General features: G+C 42.2%; 2 protein-coding genes across 4 annotated transcripts in view; one reads left to right on the forward strand and one right to left on the reverse strand.

The window, feature by feature from the left end:
* The window catches only part of LOC309542705 (uncharacterized protein), a 35002-nt gene extending 16596 nt beyond the window's left edge, over positions 1-18406 (forward strand). For both annotated transcript variants that reach the window (XM_082241619.1, XM_082241620.1), the window contains 9 exons: positions 337-447; positions 1738-1850; positions 5791-5871; positions 11891-12013; positions 12966-13058; positions 14192-14252; positions 14738-14850; positions 15298-15405; positions 17306-18406. In XM_082241619.1, coding sequence (XP_082097745.1) covers positions 337-447; positions 1738-1850; positions 5791-5871; positions 11891-12013; positions 12966-13058; positions 14192-14252; positions 14738-14850; positions 15298-15405; positions 17306-17488 — 986 coding nt within the window. In that variant the 3' untranslated portion in view covers positions 17489-18406. The remainder of the gene's footprint in view (positions 1-336; positions 448-1737; positions 1851-5790; positions 5872-11890; positions 12014-12965; positions 13059-14191; positions 14253-14737; positions 14851-15297; positions 15406-17305) is intronic.
* Positions 18407-23707: 5301 nt separating this feature from the next.
* Positions 23708-27766, reverse strand: part of LOC309542694 (cytochrome P450 1A1-like) — a 28586-nt gene continuing 24527 nt past the window's right edge. For both annotated transcript variants that reach the window (XM_082241595.1, XM_082241596.1), the window contains exons 6-7: positions 27412-27498; positions 23708-26099 (exon numbers count right to left, since the gene is read on the reverse strand). In XM_082241595.1, the coding sequence (XP_082097721.1) occupies positions 25817-26099; positions 27412-27498 (370 nt within the window). In that variant the 3' untranslated portion in view covers positions 23708-25816. The remainder of the gene's footprint in view (positions 26100-27411; positions 27499-27766) is intronic.

Consider the following 27766-nt stretch of genomic DNA (forward strand, 5'->3'; position numbering starts at 1 on the left):
AACTTAACTTTGTGACATCAGTCTATACACATCAATAAATTCTTGATGGAGCATCTTTTGGTCATGTATTCTTCCACACATTTCCATTCCTGTTTGAGATTTTGATTAGATTGCATTCTAATTGTTGCCGTCATTTTTGCTAATTCAATCATTTAAAAAAAATTATTTTGCCAATCTTTCAATGTTGGTACTTCTTCTGATTTCCAGTTTTTTGCAATCCGTAACCTTGCAGCAGCTGTTGCATATAAAAATATTCTTTTCATGTCTTTTGTTGTCATTTGTTATAATTCCTAAAAGGAATGTTTCCGGCTTCTTACACAAGGCTTGTTTTTACAGGTGAAATTGGGCAGGGCCAATCTTGGTTGAACAAACTGAGCTTCAGCAAGAACAAGCTCTCATTTGTAACATGCCTGAATGAAACAAAAGGAAACAAAACTGCACAAAAAGGTATTTCGACAGCATAGGCTGAAGCATATATTCTGCCTGACATACATTCCATTGTACCATTCCCACGGTGAGACATGGGTGTTTCCTTAGAAATATATCCTATTTGTGGTAAGTGTAAACTCCTCTTGACTCACCTCATTTTTGTGTCTGTGACCCCAGTAGTCATTCAGGAGTTCTGGAGAACTAAATCTCCTAGGAAGCCATGGGCTCCTGAGTTCAGGGAAAGAGCTTGCTGCCACTGCTGTGACTTGCCTGCTGCAAATTGGGAAGAAGGGATGCGGTTGGCGGCAGGAAATGAGACGCTGAAAGAAGAACAGAGGCTGACTGGCAGGCAGCAATGCCACCTGCTTAGCTCTGTGGAACTAGCGCATTTACAAGTCCACATAATGTTCATTCAAGCATTTGAAAATCCTATAGTGTGACAACAACTAACCTTTGGAACCCCCCGTCCATTAACATTACATGGGTACCTCCACTCTATTATTTTCATAATCTGCTAAAAACCCTTTTTGGTTCACCTACCCAGCTATGTGACTTTAGTGTGCAGTTTTAACATGATTTTAATAATTACAATTGTTTTAAAGAGCTGTTAAAAGAGCAGGCAACTTGCTTTAAATGTTTGTTTTTACTAGCATTTTAAAATATTTTTTAATTGAACATTTTATATTGCCTTTTCTATACTGCTTAGTAGAGGTCTTTTGTTTGCATGGTAAGTGGTATATAAATTTTATGAAATAATAATAAATACAATATGGTCCAAACCAAGCGCAGGGGCAAATCTTGGAGTATCTATGCTTGTGTGGGGGAGTTTGTGTATCAAGCTTCTCTAAGTCAGAATTCACCACCAACATTAACTTTACACACATTAGGTCAGGACTGGTGAACCTTTGGCCTTCATAAGTCACCATGTGGCCTTCCAGATGTTGTGGAATCCAGCAACCATCAGCCCACCCAGCATGGCTAATGATCAGAGACCGTGGGGGTTGTAAGCAAGCAACATCTGCTGCACCTCTAGGTTCCCCATCCCTGAATTAGCCAAATTTGAGTAATTCCTGTGCTATGTCAGGATTCCTAACATATTTTGCATGGTCTGACTGACTTCGCCTTACGTAAAGTGCTTTTGTCCTCTCTCTGCTGGTGAGTGCATAATAATGCATTCTTTATGTTTAGTGGTTAATATTGAGTGTGATTGGATAATGGTAGAGGAAGTTTTCAGCTATGAGCATTTCTGGTTCATTTTGCTTCATGTCTTACATAGTCAAGAATTATATTTATATATACATATCCCAGGTCATCCCAGTGCTCCTAGAGTGCTCTTTCATGACAATCAACTGGATGGATGCCTGTCCAAAGAAGAACAGCTTTACATTCCATACAGACTAGCAAAATTATATATTACCAAGGTAAACAAACAAACAAAGTAATTTCTGATATGAATCGACTTCAGTAGATAATTAACTGCTAATGCATTACTTCTTTTTATAAACGCACTAATGTAGAGAAAAGAGTCTTTCTTCTACTTTTCCTACTGGAGGGTACTTCTCTTAGGGCAGGTAATTAATTTATTGTTAAATCATTTTCTCCATTTAAGGGAAGGCCAACATGAAAAATTGTCTGTTGCACTGTTAGCCATGACAGATGTTTACCAGTTTTTGTGCTTTGTAAGTGATGTCCCTAGAAAACGCAGAAAATATAAGTTTATTTCAATTTCCTCAGGAATAATAATACAGTAAAAATAATGATAGTAATAATTTTAACTGCTGAAATTGTTCAAACATGATAATATGTTCAGGTACTGATCCTTTGGCAAGGCATATTTTGTTTCCTTTTTAATGTTTACTCTGGTGTAAGCCTGGCTTGCATCCAATACACAGTGTTTATCCAAACTAATACATTTGTCCTGGGATCAGGGCATCTGAGGTCAGAAGAGAAGGGTGGCTTTGTGTGCTCATCCCCTAAGAGACATCTTCTGTCATAACATTGTTCCAAGCTAAACAAGGCAGAGAAGGAGCAGACTGGGCACCCACCACATAGCATCATGCATTCTATTTTGCATAAGAATTGAGGATGGATTGAAGTTACCTGTGTGAATAAGCTTTCTTTTTTTGTCAGCAAAGTTCATAATACCATAATGCAAACTTCTCATAGTTTTTATATTATAATAACTGAAAGCTCAGTAGAGTATAGTAACCTCAGTTGCTATACTTCATCCAAAGAAAGATATATATAAAACTATGCCTAAACGGGGGGAAGGAGAGCAATCCAGCCCCCCTCTCTTCCCAGTTGATCCAGCTACTGGTGCTGGGCCCAATTTAGAGCTAGTGCTGCCAAAAAAGGGGGACAAAATGGTCTCCTACACATTCTGCCCTGGCCAGTGTGAGCAGCAAATGGCTCCACCACCTTGGTCAGCCACGCTGATCCTGGCCAGGGGTTGGGATTGCTCCCCAGGTCTTGAAACTAAGACTCAAGAGAAAGCAAACAATTCTCCATTGTAAGGCTGCGCAAATAAATTTCATTTTGTGTCTGCTTCTGTTGAACTGATACGGTAACAGGCTTGTGAGAATCAAGATCACATATCTGCCTGCCTGTGCACCTGCTTTGGTCTGCTTGTGGGAAATGCTTGAGGTGTGCTTAGTGTTTACATCTAGTTGGGAGCAGACCACATTTTCATTGTAGTGTGGCCTAGGATATTCTCAAAGCAAGTTTTTATCAGAATATGTCCCTGGTTAGGATCAAGGTAAGCACTTCTTTCCCACCACCTGGCAAGATGCCTGCTTTGCTCTGCAAGTCATCATAGTCCAGGAAGGAGCCTGCTACAGACAGAGGCGTAGGAAGGGGGATGTGTGGGGGGGTGCTGTTCGCCTCGGGTGTCATGACTGAGGGGGGTGACAAAATGGCAGGTGAGTGGGCGGCACACCTCGCACCTGGCAGCAGCAGCTCTTCTGACCCGGAGGCAGAGAGCAGCCCTCCTTAGCCGTGGTGAGGCACACCCGGCCGCAGCAGCTCCTGCGGAGAGCAGGAGGAGAGTGAGCAGCAGCTTCCCTGCCCCTCTCCTACCCTGAACTATGGCGCATGGGAGGGCACACCCCGCCCCCCTTGGGAGCATGCCCGCCCTGGGCAGCGCAGGCATATGCTCTGCCAGTGGCTAGAGAAAGGTCACAACAGCCATTTAGCATTCAAAGGCCACACAAACCAATGACACGCAGAACACAAATCTAAAGTATTTGTTTTAAAGACTAGACATAAAACCCTGACATTCACATAAACCAGAGGTTTTCAACCCTGCACAGCCTCTCACTTGTCTGTCCATTCCCAACAGCAAGGGCTGGTTGACTGGCTGGCTGGGCTCCCTCGCCCTCTTGCTTGCTCCCCCCCCCCCAAGGCCACCTCAGCTCCTGGCAACCAGCATGCCCTGGCTAGTCCCAGAGGCACCATTCGCCTGGGGAACTTGTAGCCAGGGCTGCTACAACAGCTGCACACGCCTTGGGAGGCAGAGACACAATAAGACATGAGAGGAGGGAGGACATCTCCAGCCATCTTTTCTGTGATAAATATTTGTGCCTCAGTTCACTCTGACATCTGTGCAGCAGCTGGTGGCAACAGTTGGTGTGGCAGTGGCATGTACCTCACCTCCTATCACCAGCATCCCTGCATTATACTAGGAGAGGGGGCAAGGCAACATTGAGGCCAATGCTGGGAGAGCGCACCAGGGGAACCAACCCAGTGTTGCCACCAATGCATTTGTTCTACACTGACCTCACTGCCGCCTCAACATGCACCCCCATAAGCCACAGGGATGCTGGCTGCAAGTTGTAAGTAATTGCCACTGCCTTGCTGAGGCTGCAACTTATAAACAATTAGCTTGGAAGTAAGTTCTCATTTAAATCAGTGGAATCTTTATTGCCATTAATCTATTTAGGATGGAGGTGTAAATATTGTGGTTTTTCCTTCCATTGAGATCAGAGTACCTTCTCTCTGTGTATGTGTATGTGCATGTGTCTGTAGTCTGCTATCATGTGCCAGGGACATATTTTTCTCCTGAACCTTCCCAAGAAGAGGAGGACAGTATAGATTTAGAACAGTGATTTGCAGAAGGGCATAATTCAGAGGCTGCAGAGGGGAGAAGCTGGGAAATATTGGAAGAGGAACAGCAAGAAGAAGAAACACCAGGGGAGAGACAGCTGGCAAACTCAGTGTCTTTGGGAAGCATTCCTGACCCCACCCCCCTCTCCCAGGACCAGGCGTGCATTGAGGGTAGGAGAACAGGGAACTCAGAGGCAGAAAGCCCAGATCAGCTGATGCAGGGGTGAGGTAGAAGCGGAGAGACATAAGGGGTGGGACTTTACTTGGAGCAATGCCATTATTTAAAGAGGACTGCATTCCTTCAACTCTCTCTGTGAATATTAATGAATTACGTGGTAAGAACTTTTAATTGTTTCTCTGCTTCTTGACTGCTACCGTGTGAGGGATCGGATTCCCCGAAGCCTGACATCATGTAAATAACTTCCCACAGCACACTGGTGTCTGCTTAAACCAGAACTTGGCAGCAGGCATCACATTCTGCCAGAGGGGCAGTGACCTCCCAAACTCTAATAAAAGTATTGTTCAGTTCACCCACACTCTTTATCAGGCCTCACTTCACATCTTCCTGCCAGTTTCAGAAACAAACAAAGCCCACCCAGAGCCTCACCATCCTATGGGATTAAAGGGATAGCACAGCATGCCAAAGTGACTGCAATTACCTGTCAAAGGTCTGGGCGGGTTGTATTAAGGCTGCATTCCTGCACATATATATAATAATCATTCTCAGTTAATTTGGTGGGATCTGATTTCCAAATAAACAGACATATGATCAGCTTTTGCTTACAACAGCTACTTGTTAAAACCATTACGGTTTTTTAACATCAAAGAATGAAATGCATATTTCAAAATCTTAAAAATCAGACACTGACCCAGAAAAGGACAGTATTATTCTGATGTTACAGATTGGTTTTAGTGTTTTAGCTTTATGCATTCATTATACTACTCTTATACTACTGTCAAAATTTAAATGGATGTTTGTCCACAACACACTCATTCTTCGCACTGACATGAAAAAGAGGGCAGGGTTCGTCCACCTTTAATACTTATTAGTTGGGGGGGGGGTTTCCTAGGTACAGCTTGTCATGCAAACTACTATTCCTGCTGAAATTTCCTTGAGTACACAACTGTTAAAGCTGCAAGAGTCTGCCTTCTTTTGCATCTGTCTACTGTACTTTGTTTATTAGTTTGCAGTAAGTGCTGGTTATTGGGAGGGATGAATAAAATGTTCCAATCTGCTGCTGCTTTTTTTCTTCTTTTTAGATTGCTAAAGACATGCATCAGATGAAAATTGGGTACACGAAGGCAATCAAAGAGCTGGAACATGTAGGAAAAGAAAACCAGGTGATTTTTTTAAAGTTGCAAATAAACTCCAGGGGTCCAATTCTTCCATTTACTGTGAGAACAAGCAAGGCTCAGCAAACCACGTTCTACTTTTGTTGCACTAACACATGATGCATCAAAGAGGGTAGTGCGGGGGAGGTAGAGATAATCTATTTGTTCAGGTAGAAGTCCTACACACAATTACCTCAATAGGACTTACTTCTGAGTAGACGTGTTTCTGATTGCAAGGGTAGCTTCTGTCCTGCTTTACAGAGGACAGTCCTCTGTTGGATGGGCTGCCAGATCCAAGTCCAGATGAAAGATCAAGAACCGTAAGAAGGGCAAGGAGGAGTCTTGAAGTTGCCCATCAACACTCAGTGCCTGGACAGACTGAGCAGGCATACAGGCCCCCACTTTGGTGAGATGCTTGTATTGCTAGGTAAATGATAGTAATTATTTCCTAAGTGCACATCTTTACATATAAACTAGAGTTTGTAATTTTTATGCAAATCTGGCTTTGAGTTTTCTTTCCCTTTCCTTCTCTTTTTTATAAGATATTTATTAAGATTTTTTTAAGATATCACAATACAAAATGAAAAAGAAAAAAAAATGAAAAAGAAATAAAAATGATTAAAAACCACTCCATTTTTCTATTACTTATTTTCCTTAGCTTGTTTCCCGGACCTCCTCATACCTCCCTTTTTTGTATTCCAGTTCAATTTGTTGGCTCAGCAAATCCTTACCCTCTTTGTTTATCCTAATCTTTGGTCTTAAAATAGTAAGATTAGATTTTTCCCTATTAACAATCCATTTTTCATATTCCCTTAAAGCATTACAGCTGGAAACCACTTAATTTCTATCCAACATCATTCTAACATTCATTAATTTTACAATATTTCTGTAGATAGTCTTTAAATTTCTTCCAGTCTTCTTTCACCAACTCTTCTCCCTGGTCTCGGATTCTGCCAGTCATTTCTGCCAATTCCATGTAGTCAATCACCTTCATCTGCCATTCTTCCAGAGTGGGTAAATCTTGTGTCTTCCAATACTTTGCAATGAGTATTCTTGCTGCTGTTGTAGCGTACATAAAAAAAGTTCTATCTTTCTTTGGCACCAATTGGCCGACTATGCCCAGAGAAAGGCCTCTGGTTTCTTCAAGAAGGTATATTTAAATACCTTTTTCAGTTCATTATATATCATTTCCCAGAAAGCCTTAATCCTTGGGCACGTCCACCAAAGGTGAAAGAATGTACCTTCAGTTTCTTTACATTTCCAAAATTTATTATTGGGCAAATGATAGATTTTTGCAAGCTTGACTGGGGTCATGTACCACCTGTAAATCATTTTCATAATATTCTCTCTCAAGGCATTACATGCCGTAAACTTCATACCTGTGGTCCACAACTGTTCCCAGTCAGCAAACATAATGTTATGTCCAACATCTTGTGCCCATTTAATCATAGCAGATTTCACCGTTTCATCCTGAGTATTCCATTTCAACAGCAAGTTATACATTTTTGACAAAATCTTAGTTTTGGGTTCTAACAGTTCTGTTTCTAATTTTGATTTCTCCACCTGGAAATCCACCTGATTTCTCCACCAATTTTCTTGTCCAAATTATATGTCTCCATTATCTGATAATAATGAAGCCAGTCTCGCACTTTGTTTTTTAATTTCTCAAAACTCTGCAATTTCAATCTATCTCCGTCTTGTTCCAAAATTTCCCAATATTTCGGCCATTTGGCCTCCATATTGAGCTTTTTCAGAGCTTTTGCTTCCATCGGTGACAACCACCTTGGAGTTTTATTTTCCAATAAGTCCTTGTATCTTATCCAGACATTGAACAATGCTTTCCTGACAATGTGATTTTTAAATGCTTTATGTGCTTTGACCTTATCATACCACAGATATGCATGCCATCCAAATACATTGTTAAAACCTTCTAGATCCAAAATGTCAGTGTTTTCAAGAAGCAACCATTCTTTCAACCAGCAAAAAGCTGCTGATTCATAGTAAAGTTTTAAGTCTGGCAGGGCAAATCCACCTCTTTCCTTTGCATCTGTTAGTATTTTAAATTTTATTCTAGGCTTCTTGCCCTGCCAGACAAATTTAGAAATATCTCTCTGCCACCTCTTGAAACAGTCCATTTTGTCCACAATTTGCAGTGTTTGAAACAAAATCAACATTCTAGGCAATACATTCATTTTTACCGCAGCAATATGGCCCAGCAGTGAAAGCTTCAAATTTGACCAAATTTCTAAATCTTTTTTCACTTCAACCCAGCATTTTTCATAGTTGTCTCTGAATAAATTCCCATTTTTTTGCTGTCATGTTGATCCCCAAATATTTAACTTTCTTAACCACTGTTAAACCTGTCTTGTTCTGAAACCTCTCTCTCTCCATTGGTGTTAAATTTTTCTCTAAAACCTTGGTCTTTGATTTATTCAACTTAAATCCTGCAACTTGACAAAATTCTTGAATCAGTTCTAAAACTCTTTTGGTACTAGATTCTGGCTCTTGTAACATCAATACTAAGTCATCTGCAAACGCTCTCAATTTGTACTGTTTGGCTCCGACCTGTATACCTTTAACCAACCGGTCCCTTCTAATCATATTCAGCAAAACCTCCAGGACCAATATAAAAAGCAATGGGGAAATTGGGCAACCTTGTTGTGTCCCTTTTTCTATCTTAAATTCTTCCATCACTACATTATTTACAATTAGTTTAGCCTTTTGTTCTGAATAAATTGCACTTATACCGTTTTCAAAGCCTTTCCTTCTCTCATTTTTAATTTTAATTTTATTTTTTATGATACAAGATGGCCACCCTAAGATTAAGGAGATTTTAAACTACATTATATGCAGAGATGTACATCCCTTAGCCTGTTGAAAAATGGGTTTTAGCTTGTTGAATTTGGCATAGGTGTAGCTAACTTTCTACAATGGTCTTGCTTCCTTTTTTAAATGTGTGCAAAGTCAGATTTATTATGAAAGTGTGAAGATGAACACTAGATTTACAGGTGTATTTGTCTATTCTTCATAAATATTCATGGAAGTAAACAATCATGCAGAATAGGAAAGAAAGGAATAATCACAACTTATACTGCCCTACTCTCCGTCTATTCATGACACCACACCTGTTTCATCACCTGTGCTTGCTTCATACCTGATGATGCACACACAGTTGATCCACACTTGAGTAGATTTCCCAGAAAGAGAAGGAATTTATGCACAATGAAATGTCATGCTTCAAAAGCGGAGTCATTGTTCAGCCCACAAAGAACAACAGACAGCCTGGTTTCTGGGTGTATTTGCTATTTATGTTTCATGCAGTTGGGGAAGGTAAAAGAATGCGTTCAGTTGAACTTGGGCAGCTCCAGCACATTTAAAGCACAGTATTCCAAGTGTGGTCTGACCAAGGCAGAATATGACTGATCTTGATCTGGACACTAGATTGGGCTGGTGGGTCAGTGCCCCATTCCCTCTAGTGGACCAGTCCCCACTATATTAATCTGCATTTATTCTATATAAAATGCTATATTTGCTATCTTCCCACACCCGGCTGAATGCTAAGCGCAATTTACATGGCAGTATTTAAAACAGTTTTTGTATTAGATGGTAGCTCCCTCTGGTGGTGTTTTAGGTGTGTAAATCAGACCAGTTGCAAGGATTAAACTTGCAACAGGCAACTGCCTTCTGTTAAGTGCAAAGCAAATTTAGATGTTCTGTCACTTAGCTGTGTGGTATCAGTGGAGTACAGAGGTCCTGGCCCAAGCAAATAACCAGAAAGAGGGAGAGAGAGTCTTCTGAGGAGCAGCATAAGTTATGTCTCTTGATCCATACCCTTCAGAGATCCTTTAGAACCTAGCAGAAACTAGGTTGGGGAACCATGGGGATGTCAGACGATTTCTATGAAAACAGGCATAGGAGCAGAAATTGCCAGGGTTTGCTTATTTGTCTCATGTCTAGAACAGAAATTAATCCAGCATTTGCTGCTGCTTTTTTCTTCCCACAAATTTTATGTTAACAGTGACACCCACTCACCCCTATTTCCACTGTCTTTCCTTTGGATTGAAACAAATGGCATTTGCATTTAAATGAATGGTGCTGATAATAATAATAATAATAATAATAATAATAATAATAATAATAATAAATGGTTTTTATATGAATGGCGTTGATGATAATAATAATAAATGGTGTTGATATAATAATAATAATAATAATAATAATAATAATAATAATAATAATAATAGTAGTAGTAGTAGTAGTGTAATTACCTGCATAAATTCTGGCACATCACTACTAACTTTGTTTTTGTCAGAAGACAAACTGCAGCAGAATGGAAATAGTGTTGCATGCATGGGTTATAATGGAAACCAGTGCCTTCTTATAGCCCTATTGAGTACTGTTTCCAGTTCTGGGCACCACAGTTCAAGAAGGACACTGACAAACTAGAACGTGTCCAGAGGAGGGCAACCAAAATGCTCAAAGGCCTGGAAACGATGCCTTATGAGGAAGGGCTAAAACGGCTAAGGGAGCTGGGCATGTTTAGCCTGGAGAAGAGGAGGTTAAGGGGTGATATGATAGCCATGTTCAAATATATAAAAGGATGTCATATAGAGGAGGGAGAAAGGTTGTTTTCTGCTGCTCCAGAGAAGCGGACACGGAGCAATGGATCCAAACTACAAGAAAGAAGATTCCACCTAAACATTAGGAAGCACTTCCTGACAGTGGAATTTGCTGCCAAGGAGTGTGGTGGAGTCTCCTACTTTGGAGGTCTTTAAGCAGAGGCTTGACAACCATATGTCAGGAGTGCTCTGATGGTGTTTCCTGCTTAGCAGGGGGTTGGACTCGATGGCCCTTGTGGTCTCTTCCAACTCTATGATTTTATGATTCTATGATTCTATGAACCCCAAGCCATGGTTCAGTTCTCTCCTCACTGACCACAGACTGTAGCCAAGGTCTGTTCTTCATCATAGCTCATGGTTGATGAGGAGAGACCTTCAACATGCTAAACTAAACCTGTTGGAGTAACTAAAATTAGGGAAGGGGTTGATTTCTTTCATAAGCATTAAAAAGCCCATGGATGAGCTAATACAAGTGCCTATTCAGCCACGCCAGTTGCTACAGCAATGGCCCAGTGCCAATTATATATGTGATTAAGGCATGCCAGCTCATTAGTCAGTCTTGTTGGTCTGTCTGAGGTCAGTGAGTGAAGGAGTCTGTCTGTGAATCAGAGTCTGTGTTAGTCCTCTATATCACACCCTCATTCTAAGATGTAGGCTAGCTTTATTCCTCTCATTTTTTCATTGACGGTTCAACTCTTTGTTTTAATTATTCTTGAAATGATTGATTATGGAAATGTTGTAAAATAGTGATCATTGTTTTGCCCTCTTGTCCTATTCATTGGCTTATTTAAAGGTAATGCAGTTATGAGAACAACCCACAGAGTAGCTTGTGCGTCTCTCCTTCCCTGCTCCTCCATGATGGCCATTAGAGTGACTAAACCTGGCAAACTATGGTTAATCTTATCTATGGTTGGTGGAAACAAGCCAACTTCAAACTAGGGTTTAATGAAGTTTGCTTGTTCGAATAGTTAAGACCAGCAATAGTTTAGAATTCGGATGACACTCTAACTTTTAGTTAGTCTAAAAGAGAAACTCCTCCTCATAGCCACTAGAAAAGAAGAGTGGACTGAGCCACATGCAAGCCCAGAGATCTCTGAGGCTCATTCTTGTCATGCTAAACCGTGGCTGGGCTGCTAAACTTTAGCATTATATCCAAACAATTAGCAATTAGAGGCTATCAAGTGTCTTTATGCTGAGTACAGAAAAATCCAGAAACCAATGAACTCTTGTTAGCATTTGCTCAAAGCTGAAGTCAATGCCCTAGAGCTTTACCCAAGTAAAGAAAACTAACATAGAAAGGTGGAGAGGTATCAGGAGCCATGATTCAAAGGTTTTGGTTTATACCTGCCACTCCTTTTTTAGTTGCCTTTAAAGCTAGCTTATTTTCTTAATCATAATATTTTGGATAGGAACAAGCTATGATGGCTCTGAAAAATCAGTATAGCAACAAAATGAAGAATTTGCGAGCTCAGCTGGAGGCCTATCAAGAGACAGTAGACAAGAAAAACCAATACTGGCAAGACACAACAAAGGTAAAAAGGAAAATACTGTCACCTTGAATGGATGGGATACAACTTTCCCCCTAAAACTCCATGAGGCTATATGAACAATATTTAGGACTAGTAGATCAGCAATCTGCAATTTCACATTTGCCCTTTAAGTTTATAAATAAAGGGCAAATGTGCAATTGCAGATTGCTGATCTACTAGTCTCTTTATTAAGGAAGTAAAAGGTAAGCTACTTTGCACAAAAATATTTTCATTTCTTATGAGCCGTGAAGATTCTGTGAGGTTTGCCACCATCACAACTTCACAGGCATGAACTTGTGACCCAATATTTGCAGATGTGCAAAAAATCTTTTGAAAGAAACCATGGTGGCCGGGGCGGGGGGGGGCAGCCCAATGAAGCCAGATTGTGCTCTGTGATCATGGAATGTTGACTGGCTATTGCTGGGAGGGGGGACAGGAAACATTGGGAGAGGAGGGGAAACTGAATGGGGGGTGGCTGGAGTCCTACGGAGAAGCTATTATTCGATCTTTAATTATTATTATTATTATTATTATTATTATTATTATTATTATTATTATTCTAGATGGCTTCCAGCAGAATACAAAAACATAATAAAACATCAGATGCTAAAACCTTCCCAATACAGGGCTGCCTTCAGGTGTCTTCTAAAAATTGTGTAGATCTTTTTCTCCTTGGCATCTGATGGGAGGGTGTTCCACAGGGAGGGTGCTATTGCCAAGAAGCCCTTCTGCCTGGGTCCCTGTAACTTCACAGTGAGGGAACCAGCAGAAGGCCCTTGGACGTGGACCTCAGGCTGAATGAGCGGAGACGCTCCTCCAGGTATACTGCAACCTTTTGTCATAGGTTCCATTTCTACAGTATGATTACTGTAGCAATTAGAGCAAGCAAGCAGGTTTCTCTCTTTGCCCGTCTGGTTAAGATAATAGTCTCATTTCTGTATAATTATACACCCAGAAACTGAAGGAAGAAAATAGAATACTGAGACAAGAGAAAGAAGAGCTGGCAAATCAGATCACACTGCAGAAGGAAAAATGGGGTGATGAAAAGGTAACTCAGAAGTAGTTTGGAGTAATTTGACTTTAAAAACCCCCAACTGAAATTGTATAAAGTTTTCTCCTTTTTTGACTAGCAAATTTAAACAGATGTCTGCACACATAGATTATGTAATTAGGACCTGTAAATTAAATTAATGGTCCTTAGATTAGTCCACTGGCATTGCATTTTCTGATTTCAACCAAAGTCATGTTCTCTCTGCTTTGAGGATCAGGTGAATAAATACACTGATCCCTGCCAAATCTAGCACTTTCCTGGTCACAGTGGAGCTGACCCACGGGAAGAATGCGTGCCTAAATGCACCTAGTTAATCTGAGATGCCTGCACAATATATCAGGTGCACTGAAGCAATAGATAACAGATGGATCATGGTAGAACGCAATCCTACAACATCAGAGCAGGCTAACGAGGTCCACCATAAGCTCAGGTGAATTAAAAAAAAATGTCTTGAGCTGGCAAGAGAAGCTTACCAGGAATGCAGCAGTTGGTGCCAATTGCAGGAGGGGGTGTCTGGGCAAGTTGGCATTTTTTGATTAAATGCTTACCAAAAAATGCATATTTTGTGAATTTTCATGGAGGTTTTTTAAAAAACAAGCAAACAGTTTAATTTGTAATTTGGTCAGAACAAAGTAATGAATAAATACCTGTGAAAGTGACACGTACTGTAAACAGGCAGGTCCCTGCACCTCCAGGGCCAGTGTTTGACCTTCAGCCTAGCAGCCATCATCCTTCTCTGGTGCTCTGCAGGAGAAGCACATAGCATTGCTCTTCTCCTCACTTTAAGTGTCTATTATTTGCAAAGGAGTATTATAAGTGATTTATATCAAAACCTATCCTGCCCTGAAGCTTCAGAGCAGGTTACATCAGAACTAGGACTTCCTGGATTTAAAACTAACCTTTAGTAATATGTTGTTCTATTTTTCCATGGTGTTTTCCTGTGTTGGTTTTCAGTGTTATTTTTGTTTTAATATATACCACCGTACTATATTTTGTAAACTATTTAACTGTGAAATGAAGGAAAATATATAAATATTTTAATAATAAATAAATAAACCACAATATATATGAGACATTCTTCTATTGATCTGCAAAGGAATTGAGAACTGAACAGTTATGATCTTTTGCAGGCTTGGCTGCTCACGAGCACTACTCAAAAGCTAGACTGCCTGCATAACCAGCACACCTTAAGTAAGTGTTTCCCTTCAAAAGAAAGACGGCTTGAAGGAATTTCATTTGTAGCTCCAAACGGATGTCTCTTGCTCAATGGGAAGTCTCTCAGTGGACTTTTAATCATGTCATAATTGAAAAATAGAGTTGACAAAAGGATTCCTACAATGTCCAAAGCACAAGGTTTCATTTATCACATTTTAGAAGCCCTGGTTGATAACTGAGCATGCAAACTATGCTGCAGTTCCCCCCTCCAAAAAAAATGCTGTCTTTCACATGCTCGTGTGCATCTCAAAGCCCAAACCAGACAATATACCACTTGCTCTTTGTGTGAATGGTGTTGGATCATAGTTCTATTTGCTATGATAGAAGCTACAGGCAAGTAAGTGTACAACTCTGGAGAATTATTCAGAATTATTATTACAATTCTTTTGTTAGAACTGTTTCTTTTCTCTTTAGAAGTTTTCTTTGTTGTTGTTACATTCTCCTATCCACCCCCTTCCCAGCTATTGAAGAACTTCAGAGGAGCAGAGTAAACCTTGAAAAAGTGGAGAAAATTGTAGATTTTCAAATGGACTTACCCTGTGATCAACGAAGGGCATTAATTATATCAGATGAGGTAAACGTCTTTGTGTTGCAGATGATGAAATAGAATAAATGGTCAGTTTTCCTGTTTTGAAAATAAGTTCCTTTTACATATTTGATCTATTTATAAATCACTTAACTGGCAGAGAGATGGGTTAGAGTGTTTTCTGTAGTAGCAAAACTCAATTGCAGGTGATTTGGGAGTGTTCTAAAATATATAAGTTTAATGTGGGCTGATTGGACCCCCATTCTATTATGGATTCAGTTTGCAAACTTCACCAAGCTCACTTTCTGTTTTGTTCACCCAAGTCTGATTGAAATCAGGGGAGAAAAATAGCATATGTTATGTCAAATATTCCTTTGGAGGCAAAATTCCATTCTGCAGTGCCAACAGTTATACTAGCAGTAAATGGAAATGTTCTTTTGGTTGCAAAATGGGTGTGATTAAACTGGAATGTATAAAAAAGCAAGTTTCTTTCAGATAACAGAAAAAGGAATCACAGACCATAATGCGGGGGTGGAAAAGTCTAATGTCACAACACAGGAGTCGGAGACTACAGAGCCTACTCAAAGGTCTACATCTGTTGTGGTAAGCCTTCCATCCACTTTCCTTTTGCCAGAACATATTAAATCACAGATATGCATGGCAATGTGGTAATAAACTTGCAGGAGTAATAAACTTGCTGCTTGTCACTTCTGTTGCTCTTGTTGCTTCAAGAGCCTGGACCTCATATCTGCTAGGTGAAGTACAGCACATTGGCGTGCTCAGCCTTCAAAAATGGGATTCATACGGGAGTTAAAACTGCAGTGTCCTGGGTAAAATCTGAAAAAAAGCAAGTCCAGCTCAAGCATCACAGCAAAAATATTCTGGTCTCCTTAACCAAAGAGATTCTGGTCCCAGTGATAAGCTCTGCAGGGTGGAGGAGTGTCGTGGGTGCCTTTCACCCATGAACAGGGTTTCTGAGTCATCTTACTTTAGATTCATGGAAGAGCAATGGTGCAGGGCCACCACTCCCATGAAGCCTATTGCTGTGAGGGATCCAGAAATCCTGACACTGCTCATTCAGCCACTTCTGGATGCACTGGTTCAGAGGTGCCGACTTGGGCCGCAGACCCTGGGTGTCCAGCAGCGCTGATGTAACGTGCTGTCATGGTGTCAGATTACATCGCTCCTGGAAGTGGCGTCAGAGGTCCTGCAAGGCCTAGGATGCCACTTTCAAGGCCCCGTGAGACCTCAGGTGGGACATCCAGGACCTCATGAGGAATCGGAGGTCCCATCCGAAGCCTTGTAGGGCCTTCAAAGTGGAAAGTGTAGGCCTTGTGCGGTCTCTGATGTAGTTTCCAGTTCCGCATGAGGAACCAGAAGTGGCACTGGAGGATCTGCAAGGCCTAGGACACCACTTCCAAGGGCCGCGGATGGGACATGGAAGTCACGTCCAAGGCCCCACAAAATGTGTGCTGAGCATACACAATTATTTTTTTGTGGGTGCCTGGGCCCCCAGGGCCCCCTCGAGTTGGTGTCAATGCACTGGTTCTAGTAGCCGGGACCCATTTTCCCACACCTGTTGCTGCAGATCATATATGCACGAGAACGGGTGGCGCTGTGGCCTAAACCACTGAGCCTCTTGGGCTTGCTGATCAGAAGGTCGATGGTTCGATTCCCTGCGATGGCTCTGTCCCAGCTCCTGCCAACCTAGCAGTTCAAAAGCATGCCAGTGCAAGTAGATTAGGTACCGCTGTGACAGGAAGGTAAACAGTGTTTCCGTGCACTCGGGCTTCTGTCATAGTGTTCAGTTGTGCCAGAAGCGGTTTAGTCATGCTGGCCGCATGACCCGGAAAGCTGTCTGTGAAAGGGGTCCTTTACCTTTAAAAAAAAAAAAAACAGTAATGAAACAGATTTGGGAGGACAGGAGGGCGGCTTCACCAGACTTTGCCTTTAGACAAATAGGCTCAGTGTATTGATACGAGTCTCCTCTTTTCAGGCCAAGCAATGGATATTTGGGTCCCAGCATGGATTTTGGCTGGGGATCTGTGCTGTGCCTAATCAGTGATGTTGCTGGCACTTATGCAGAGATCTTGACTGCACTCAGGCAGCCACACTCCAGACTGCCCTTCAGATTGCACTGGTGCCAGGAGCCAGGACTCAGATTTAGGTGTGAATACAAGGAAAATGTGGCACCCTTAAAACAGAAGTACTTTCTTCCAGGCAGGAATATATTTGGATTTCACACAAATAATAAGCTCCAAGTCTTTATTTATTGCACTGTACACCTGAAAATCTGGGAAAGTCCTGAGAGAGTGCAGTCAAAGAAAGAGCTACTTCAGATTACAATAGTGTGTGGTTTATTTCATTTCCTTCTAAACAAGTTTTAGAAGGTTCAGTGTAGTTTCAGCCTGTCTTGGTAATTTAGATACATTGTCGCACATTATGCTAGGTACAGTACTTCAATTGTCCGAGATGGTGATCAAGATTTGTTCTTCTTCCTCAGGTGGAGATGGAGGAAGCACATAATGGTTTGCCACAAAAGAAACTTCTGTTGGAAGTGAAAGCCACCTTGGAGCTGGTCAAAGGGTCTTTACACAAACGGGAGACAGAGATCAGTGAACTTCTGCAAAATGGACATTGGTGTAACTCTCAAATTGCAGATATGTTGTTGACAGAGTCTAGCTAGTGAAGATACATTTGCTTAGTTAAGACACAGACCAGATATGGGCTGATGCTTCTATCCTAAATGCTCTTTGGACTAGGATTTAGTTTACACTGTCTGTCTCTAATAGTGAGCAAAACTGGTCTCTGAACACAGATCCACACCAGACATTTAAAGCACATGACTTCTCCAAATATCCAGAACTATAGTTTACCCTCATAGAGCTACAATTCCAAACACCCTTAACAACACCCTACAGATCCTAGGATTCTTTGGAGGGAAGGTTTAAAGTTTTAAATGTTTGGTGTGGATCTGCCCTAAAACGAAACAGGAGTGTTCTGCTCCCTCACCATCTCCATGAACTGGATGAGAGCCAGCGCGTTCCTCAAAGCATTGCCGCTTGTCTTCTCTGCCCTGGGGGTGGGAAGATGAGCAGCAATGTCACGTGCTGGAACACCTCCCTCTTGCCTGGGAGGGGGTGCTGCAGCGGCAGCAGTGGGGCAGGCAGGGAGCCGCCTCTTGCGCTTCTACTGCCTGAAGCAAGTGCTTCCCCCTCCCTCACCGGTGGGCCAGCTCTGTGAGCGTGGACCCAATGAAATTACTAAGCATGAATAAGTTAGATTCAGTGAGTTTCCTCTTCCCATGCACTTAAAGCACTACTTTATCACTTTAACGATCAAGGCTTCTCCCAGAGAATCCTGGGCGCTGTAGTTTGTTAAGGTGCTGAGAATTGTGAAGAAGTGCCTATTCCCTTTACAGAACTACAATCCCCAGAGCACTTTAACAACTGAAAATTTTGCAATGCAAAGTACCCTATTCAAATTAGCCTAATTTGCACAGGAAAATTATCCTGTTCAAAATTTCTCAGAAAACCTGCTTCAATGTTCTAAACAGAGAGACATAAAGACTTAGATTAAATGCTATTTATATTTCTTTTTGAAATGCCTTCTTTATGTTTTCTGAAATAGGAGGGGGGAGGTTTTTGATTTGTCCCCAGGTTGTTGAAATCTCTAACCAGTCTTATCTGACTTCTGCAATTTGCTGCTGTTCGTACAATCATATATCCATCTGTTCATAGTAAGGAAACTGAATAGGCCCATGTCAGCCTACAGATATCTAGGTACCTTGACTTACTAGGTTTTGAGCAGGTTAGGCGCTGATAACAATATGAAATATCCTAGTGTAGTACAAACATCTACAGAACATTTACCTCATCTTTTTCCTTTCAAAGATAAAAATAAAACATGTTTAGTTTTACTGACAGCACTCAAAGGTCCCCTGCTGTGACACTGTGGTGCCAAACTATACTGTACTTTTCTCTCTATAACACGCAGATTTTTTCTCCTAAAAAGTAAGGGGAAATGTCTGTGCGTGTTATTGAGTGAATGTGTGGTCCCTGGAGCCGACCGTCCCGAGCGCAGGGGCAAAAATCAGGCAAACATCCAATTGCACGCGTCAGGGAGAAGGATGCTCCGTGAGAGAGGAAGCTGTTGCTTTCCTGCATTCTGCCTCAGGGTCTTACTGCCCACCCTCTTCTGTTTCGGTTCCTGTTTGCTCAAACGGAACAAAGAGCAGGCAAATCCCATCCCCTCCCCTCCAGGCAAGCAGAGGGGAAAGGAAAGGATCTCTGTGCTCCGGTGCTGCTGCATCCAGGGAAGCATTTTAGGGACTCGCAAGCAGCCCGAAAACATGCATGTGGGAGAGAGGGGGGGCTGGCTTGGGTGGGTGGGTGGGTGGGGGAAAGCTTTTGCCTTCCTTTCCTCCCCCCCCCCGTTAAATCCCTCTCCTGCATTGTTAGCCAGCTGCTTCTCTGCACACCCCTTTCGTGCTCCTTGTCCCTTCTGTGTTTTTCCTTCCCTCCCCACTTAAAACATGGTTACAAAGCATGGATCCACATGGATCCTCAGGATCTTTGCATTGGGCTACCCCAAACTCACCATCAGATCACATGTCTGTGGCCACAGCATGAGGCACAAAAATGATACATCCACTGTTTCATTCAGAATTCCCCCCCATTGTTTTCCTCCTCTAAAAACGATGTGCGTGTTATGGTCAGGTGCATGTTACAGAGCGAAAAATATTTGTTGTCCTCCAACCCCAACCCCAACCCCCACATTTGTCCATTTTTTAAAAAGCCGACTAGTTCCACAGGTACCCCACAGTGAGGCTGTGATTCCAAAAGTTTTTTTGCGACCCCCAAAGCCCCCCCAGATGTGTCCATTTTTAAAACCTCCTTTGGTCATGTTTGCTCTGGGGCCAGGACCCCTTTGACATGTGCCGCCCAGAGGGTTGGGTACAGTTCAGTGCAGCCCTTGGTACAAAAAGGGGTCATCTCAGGTTTAGTGAGCTACCGTGAACCTCAGGTTCACATATTCACCTCTCCTGCCCTACTTTCCTTAGCCTGCCAACTGTGGTTTGTTGCAAACTAGGCAGCTTCACACCACTGTTACTGAATCCAGCTTGGAATCATAGGATTGTTGAGACGGGAGGGACTGAGGGCCAGCCCTGCAATGCAGGAATAGTTTGCCCCATATGGGGCTTGAACGCTTGACACAAAGATTAAGAGTCTCTTGCTCTACGGACTGAGTTTGTATAAACTTATAATAATCAATATTAACCACTGTTCCAGGCCCAAATAACACAGCAACCTGTGGCTAATCAAAAGCAGAAATGAGAGTTTTTGAACCCTTTTCTCCTGTGAGGAGTGAAAGCTGCAGCTCATTCTGCTAAACAGGCAGAATGATGTGAAAATAACTTATGAATGCCATTATATCTCGTTTTTTGACAGAATTACAAGCCTGGTAGATGAAGGGAACGCAGTGGATGTAGCCTACCTTGATTTCAGCAAGGCATTTGACAAGGTGCCCCATGATATTCTTGTAAAGAAGCTGGTAAAATGCGGTCTTGACTATGCTACCACTCAGTGGATTTGTAACTGGCTGGCTGACTGAACCCAAAGGGTGCTCATCAATGGTTCCTCTTCATCCTGGAGAAGAGTGACTAGTGGGGTGCCACAGGGTTCTGTCTTGGGCCCGTTCTTATTCAACATCTTTATCAATGACTTGGATGATGGACTCAGGGGCATCCTGATCAAATTTGCAGATGACACCAAACTGGGAGGGGTGGCTAACACCCCAGAGGACAGGATCACACTTCAAAACAACCTTGACAGATTAGAGAACTGGGCCAAAACAAACAAGATGAACTTTAACAGGGAGAAATGTAAAGTATTGCACTTGGGCAAAAAAAAATGAGAGGCACAAATACAAGATGGGTGACACCTGGCTTGAGAGCAGTACATGTGAAAAGGATCTAGGAGTCTTGGTTGACCATAAACTTGACATGAGCCAAAAGTGTGACGCGGCAGCTAAAAAAGCCAATGCAATTCTGAGCTGCATCAATAGGAGTATAGCATCTAGATCAAGGGAAGTAATAGTGCCACTGTATTCTGCTCTGGTCAGACCACACCTGGAGTACTGTGTCCAGTTCTGGGCACCACAATTCAAGAAGGACACTGACAAACTGGAACATGTCCAGAGGAGGGCAACCAAAATGGTCAAAGGCCTGGAAACGATGCCTTATGAGGAACGGCTAAGGGAGCTGGGCATGTTTAGCCTGGAGAAGAGGAGGTTAAGGGGTGATATGATAGCCATGTTCAAATATATAAAAGGATGTCACATAGAGGAGGGAGAAAGGTTGTTTTCTGCTGCTCCGGAGAAGCGGACACGGAGCAATGGAGCCAAACTACAAGAAAGAAGATTCCACCTAAACATTAGGAAGAACTTTCTGACAGTAAGAGCTGTTCGACAGTGGAATTGGCTGCCAAGGAGTGTGGTGGAGTCTCCTATTTTGGAGGTCTTTAAGCAGAGGCTTGACAACCATATGTCAGGAGTGCTCTGATGGTGTTTCCTGCTTGGCAGGGGGTTGGACTCGATGGCCCTTGTGGTCTCTTCCAACTCTATGATTCTATGATTCTATGATTCTATGATTCTATGATTCTATGATTCTATGATTCTATGATTCTATTGGCTAGAAGTAAAAGTAAATGAAATGATAGTCCAAACATACCGCAGGGATTCAAAACTGACCACTATTAAGTGATATCTCTTTCTCATAAGTACATGGCACATTCTGTCTACATATGATTGTTGTCTGAATAGAAAGAAGCTGAAGATACTGGTTGTTACATTTTTTAAAATCCTACTTCCCACCACAAAGCATGTTGCTGACATATTCTCTGTATGATCACTTACTAAGAAGGTCCATTTTTAAGATTTATTCATAAGATTGATAAGCTGCTTGATCAAAGAACTCTGCAGAGTACAAATAAAACTGTAGATAACATATAGCTAAAATCCACAATTAAAAAGCAAATATACATAAAATGATGATTCAAGCGCTGATAAATAAAAGTTTAAAAACAAATATAGTTAGCTAAAGTTATTTATTTGCTTTCAACATGTAAAATCTGCTCTTTCCACCTTCTACACACACTTCCTCTTCCTGATGGCAGTTTGTGCAGTGAAAGTACAGAGCTCCTTGGCTCCGTGCCTTGTTTTCATTCTAACTTGTTGCCCTTTGCCCAGCTGTACTAGTTTTACCCAGTCCTCCCTCCTACACTGTCCACTCTGCATACCTGGGATCCTTTCATGGATCTGGCCTCGGCTTAGACTACAACTGTCTTGTTCCCTCCTGTTACGGTGCTGTGCCACCTATCACGCCTCCAGAAAGTGAGATGAGAAGCAGCTGGCCAGAGTTCTCCCAGGCTGGAATTAAGATGAGAGAAAAAGAGCCAGTCTTCATGGGCTGGTCTTTTCCCTCAACTAACCATCATGACCAAGCCCCCTCCTCTGGTGAGATGCATCCAGGCAACAGTGCCTGCCCTCTTACCTACCACCTGAAACTCTGAATCTGTAGCAAATCTTTCTGAATTCCAGCAAGAACTAACTTATGCCACCACATCCCACACTAAAGTGCAGATCAGAACATAGTTATGCTTTGCATTTTGCGCTTCTCCAAATTTTGTGTTTCAGTTCTTGGTTCAATAAAGCAGCAAATATACATTTAAAATACTTAGTTTAGAGCCAGGGGGATTTAGAACTGTGTATTTTGTGAGAAGGGGGGTGGGGGTGGTAAAATTAGAACTACATATTTTGTGAGAAAATATGCCAATTTTCATTCTTAATTTTTTGATGAGAAACAGGAGAGGGCAGACAGGATTGATGAAGATGTGCAAAAGTGATAGAGACTGATCTGTCCAATCACCACCACCACCACCCCCCCAGGGCGTAACAGTCAAACACCTTTGGCAGACTAACAGAGAATCTGATATATTATTTCAAGCAAGGTAAACGAAGAACAGGTCCTTGCCATCAACATTCAATACCTCCCACTGTTATCAATGACCTTTCTTGCTGTCCTGTCTATTTCATTACCAGTTTTGCCATTTTTCTCTCAGAATTACATTGTGCTTGTTATTGTACATGGAATATGCTTTTGGCTGATGAATTAATGAAGGTTGTTAGGAAAATATGCACTGTACCCATTTTGCGAAAAGGACAGAAATTGTTCTAAGCACAGAAAGTATAGCAGAGATGAGAGCCTTTATGTGAAATTGCAAACCACACAACACCAAAAAAGAAGAAGAAAGAAATCCACTGAAATATGCCTGTTTCTAATGTACAAAGTAATAAACATTATTTCCCCCACATTTTTCAAAACAGTGAATGCAACAGTTCCAGGGACAGTTAAGATAAGTGCCAGGAGTTCAACAAAGCAGGAAACTCAGGGGTGGAGATTCAGCTAAAAATATATAGAAAAGCATTTAAAAGCAGAAGAGTTCAGCTGAGTTGGAAAAAAGAACTTGGTGTAAGAGATGTTCAAGTTGTTTCAATATGTTGTTTCAAGAAAATCGCTACATAATTTTCCTTTTTCTGCATTACTGCTTCAAGTGTGGACTGAAAGAAGCCTGCCCACCAACTAGGCTCACACAAATGGAACATGAGTTTGAACTTTGAAGCTCTCAGCTCATTCCTTTCAAAATGAATGTGAAGTAGTCACTGTCTGCTGAGAATGAATATAAATCTCTGCTCTGAAAAGGATTGTCCTTGGAGTTGGAGAACAAGCTATTCTCAGACTTTCCTCCCCAACCCAAATTGCTACCCCCTTCCTAAACTTAAGGCAAGTTTCCCCCAATCTGGTGCCTTGCAGGTGTTTTGAATTAGAATTTGCATCAGCCACAGCCAGCATTGTCAATTGTGTATTTATTAAAATATTTATAGACTACACTTCCATAGCAGGACAGAAGGTGGAATACAGCATACAGAATTACAATAAGGAGAATAAAAATGTCAATAAAAACATCAGGTAAAACATCAATACTGGTTAGCGAAAAGAAATGCCCATGAAAAAGTTCTGACTAAAATCATTTTTAGAAGACATCCAAAAGGCAGCAGGAATGAAAATTGCCAAGTCTCTACTAACAAGGAGTTGCACAGAGCAGGGCTGACACACTAAAGTGTCAGTCCCTAGTAAAGGCCAATCAAACTCCATGGGCATCGGGAACCACCAGAAGTGCCCCATCGGACGATCTCAGTGATCCAAACCAGAGCATAAGGAAACAGACAGTGCTTGTTAGAGATGATTTAAGAATGATTAGAACTGTTGTCCAAAACATCTGCAGGTTGAGGAAGGCTGGTTCAAGCATTCAACAAGCCTCAGGGGAATAAAGAACTGCCAACACATTTTATTTTAGAAGCAATCTTGAAAATTCTTTCCTCATTCATTCTGGTTAAAGTCAAAGATTGTGTTTTGTGACTGCCTCTGCCACCTGCTTGCTTTTTAAATGAACTTTTTGTTCAAGCCAGGTGAATGGCTTTTGCCTCATAAGAATAACCGCATAAGAATAGTGGAATACCCTAGGCTTACGTTAATGATATAGCTGGCCCTGGTGTCTATCAATTGTTCAATGAACTAATGTAAAACAAGAAGGCAAACATAGCTTAAAATAATGACAAGACTGGTGGGATCTTTAAAATCTAAAAATTTTATTTGGCCCAACCAGTGCTTTTTTCCCTAGAAAAATAGGTGCCGGTAGTCACCATGAAGTTGTTAACACTAAGTGTCACACTTCTTAACAGCAACAACAAAAGAGGTGCTAGTACTGGGTATCTTTGAGTACCCCCGGGGGGGGGAGCTCTGGGCCTGGCCTTTAGAGGACCCAAGCGCACGTTGTCAGATGCATGCAAGAAGCAACAGACTTGCATCAGCCATAACCGGTTCTGGCAACAATAACGAAACCATGGAAAGTTGTTTAGGTAACAGTTTACAGCTACCTTGTTCCGTTACAAGAGCAATGAATTTTTTATGTGGGGAAGTATATCCATTTGCTAATGCTATTTCACCAGAGAAAAACTGCAAGGTAGGAAGAAGGCATGGGGGGAGAAGACACCTTGCAACCTCTTCCCCAAGCTGGTGCTGCCCGGATGGTGTCAACTGCAGCTGACATCAGCTCAGCACAGGCACCAGGTTTTGGAATGGTGCCAATACCTTCCAGAGTAAGATCTCTCAGTCTCTTTCTCTGCCCTCTTTCACATGCTAGGGAACAGTCTCTCGCTTTCAACTCTTTGCTTAGATACACATTCCCCTTTGCTTATTTCTTAGCTTCATTCTCTCTCTTATGGGGAAATCCCCACTTCCTGTAATGGAATCCCACTGTAAGTGGCTTCAACAGGGGAGCCACAGAAAGAATGTGGTTCATCAAGCTGTGGGCTCAAAAACCTCTGGGTCACCTTCTTACAGAAGCCATTAGATGTAACATCAGGAGACATAGGAGCCAACACCTAGGGGCTGTGGTGGCTTCAGCCCCCACAATAAAATATTTGAGGGGGCCTCCACAAAGTTGATGGGCCTTCCCATTCAAATGGTGTGTGTGCACTGCATCGTGTGATCAATTATGCGGTGTGGGGCTTACCTGGGCCCCCACAGTATTTTATTCAAGTTGGCACCCCTGTTGGGAGACCCAGTTAAGAGCAGCAATTCCCTCCACCAGCTCAGAGCCTTTCACCCTTTCACTCATCTGCATGTCCCCTCCTCCCATAGTTCTATGCCCTGCAAGACAAAACATGAAAGATATATGGGCAACTTGCTCATGAAGAGCCTGGATTAAATTCGCTCTCTAGCTAATCTCATACCTGTCATCAGAGTGATTTTAAAAAATCATAATAAGCAAAAAACCCAGCATGGTTCTCCTGACAGATGCAATATAGTCGCAGAAGGTTCATGGATTACTTCTCACTGCATCAACTGCATTATCATTGAGTTTTGAAAGCAAAGCTGCTGCCCTCATCACAATCAAGTGCGTAATAATACTTTAATTCGGTATGGTTTAGGTGACATGGACAGCCCGTAAATTGGATTCAGATCTAGATGATCTTCAGGAGGTTTCTCCAGCTTGAGCTGCTGCAAGATGGTGGTGAGGATGACAAAGACTTCATTGCGGGCGACTTCTTCTCCCAAACATTTTCGTATTCCCATTCCAAAGATCAATACCTTCTCAGCCAAGCTCTTGTTGAGCTCTCCATTTTCATTCAGAAATCTTTCTGGTTTAAACAAGTAAGGGTCTTCCCATAAAGATCTGTTGTGAAAAGGGGGGAATACACCATATAGTCAATGTAGGACACTTTATTTAAGTTATGCTTCACATAATTTAGCCACACCTAAGCAATGAAGAAAGCAACATTCCACTGAGATTTTTAATCCAAATTTTTGGAAGCCCACTTTTAAAATGGGGAAAAAAACAATGTCCCTTGTGAAGGCAGAGATGAGTTTGAAATGGATTGATAAAAGTCCTAAGCTTTATTTGCTGAAAAGACTCAAAAGCAAACAGGAAGTAGAGACTAGGTCACCCATCCATGGGATATACACATAAAGGCAGGTGTCATAGGAGAGTGCAGAGCACCTCTTGCATGCAGATGGTCCCAAATTCAATCCCCAACAGGTAGTGCTGGGAATGTGCTTGGAGAGCTGCTCCCAGTCAGTGTAGAGCAGGTGTTGGGAAACTCTGGCCCTCCAGATGTTGATGAACTACAACTTCCGTCATCTGAGGCCACTGCTTGTTTGGGCTCGCAGGAGTTGTAGTTCAACAACATCTGGACAACCAATGGATGCCCTTCTGTAGACAATACTGAAGTCGATGGAGCAGTTGAGTATAAAGCACCTTCCAATGTTCCTATCAGTGGTGCACAGAGAGATGGGCTCAGAAAGAGAGAAAGCATTCGGTTTTAGTACTGCTCACCACTGCCTTTGACCCACTGATGTCCTCGTAACAGATTGCCCCCAAGAGAAAAATGGTTGCCCTCCCCTGTATTGGGAGATGCTTGAAATGCCCCTTGTGTTGCTGGGAGAGGAGGTCTTGCAGTGCTGCAACCAGAGAGGACACAGGCAATATCCCTAACAAGCAAAGGTAATCCCTGATAGCAACCAAACAGGGAAGGTGCATGGCTTCCACTGACAAGAGGCCCCAAGGTGGGAGTCAAGAGCAGCCCGCGTGGAGGGACGTCACTGTGCACCTTGCCTCCTGGTAGTGGCACAGTTGCCAGCTGCTAAGATGGTGGGATGGGGTTGCCAGTGCACTAGCACAGCCAACGTGGCACTCCTGCCAGTCTGACCACACAGCACTGACTTCCCTGCCACCTCTCCTCTTCCACTCTCTGCCTGGAAAGCAGCAGGGATGTCTCTGCTCGGAGACCAGGTGTGTGTTACTGCCCAATGGTCCAATAGGAGCTTCTACCTGCCATGCTCAGAAATGCATCATGCCCCCCAAGACAAGTCCCTCTCCGTCACGCCCTGTCCACCCTACGTTCTAAGCTTATGCACAGCAGACACAAGAAAAAACAAAACAAGCCTTGACTATAATGCCTTTTCTTAAAAATAGTATTGTTACTTACTCATCATGATTCACTTGATACATATTAACGAAGATACAAGTCTTTGCGGGAATATGGTACCCATTCAGAGTGGCATCTTTGGTGGTACTGGAAACAAAAACACAAGTGCATACACATCACTTTTGTTCAACACTGTGATATGTGGAGCTGCACAACAGCTTCACAGCAATCTGCAGATAGTGGTGAGAGATCAACCCGTGGCCCCCACCTATCAGAAATATAATTTAGGATTGCCCCACACTGATCTACACTTCCTGCTACGAGTGTCATGGTCCAAACAAAAGGAACCACCAAGAATGGCCTGGGTCCATCACTGATGACATAAAGGGTCACTTAGATGTTATGTTGTTATGTA

Source organism: Podarcis vaucheri, assembly GCF_965113315.1.
Source record: "Podarcis vaucheri genome assembly, chromosome: 11".
Taxonomy (NCBI): domain Eukaryota; kingdom Metazoa; phylum Chordata; class Lepidosauria; order Squamata; family Lacertidae; genus Podarcis; species Podarcis vaucheri.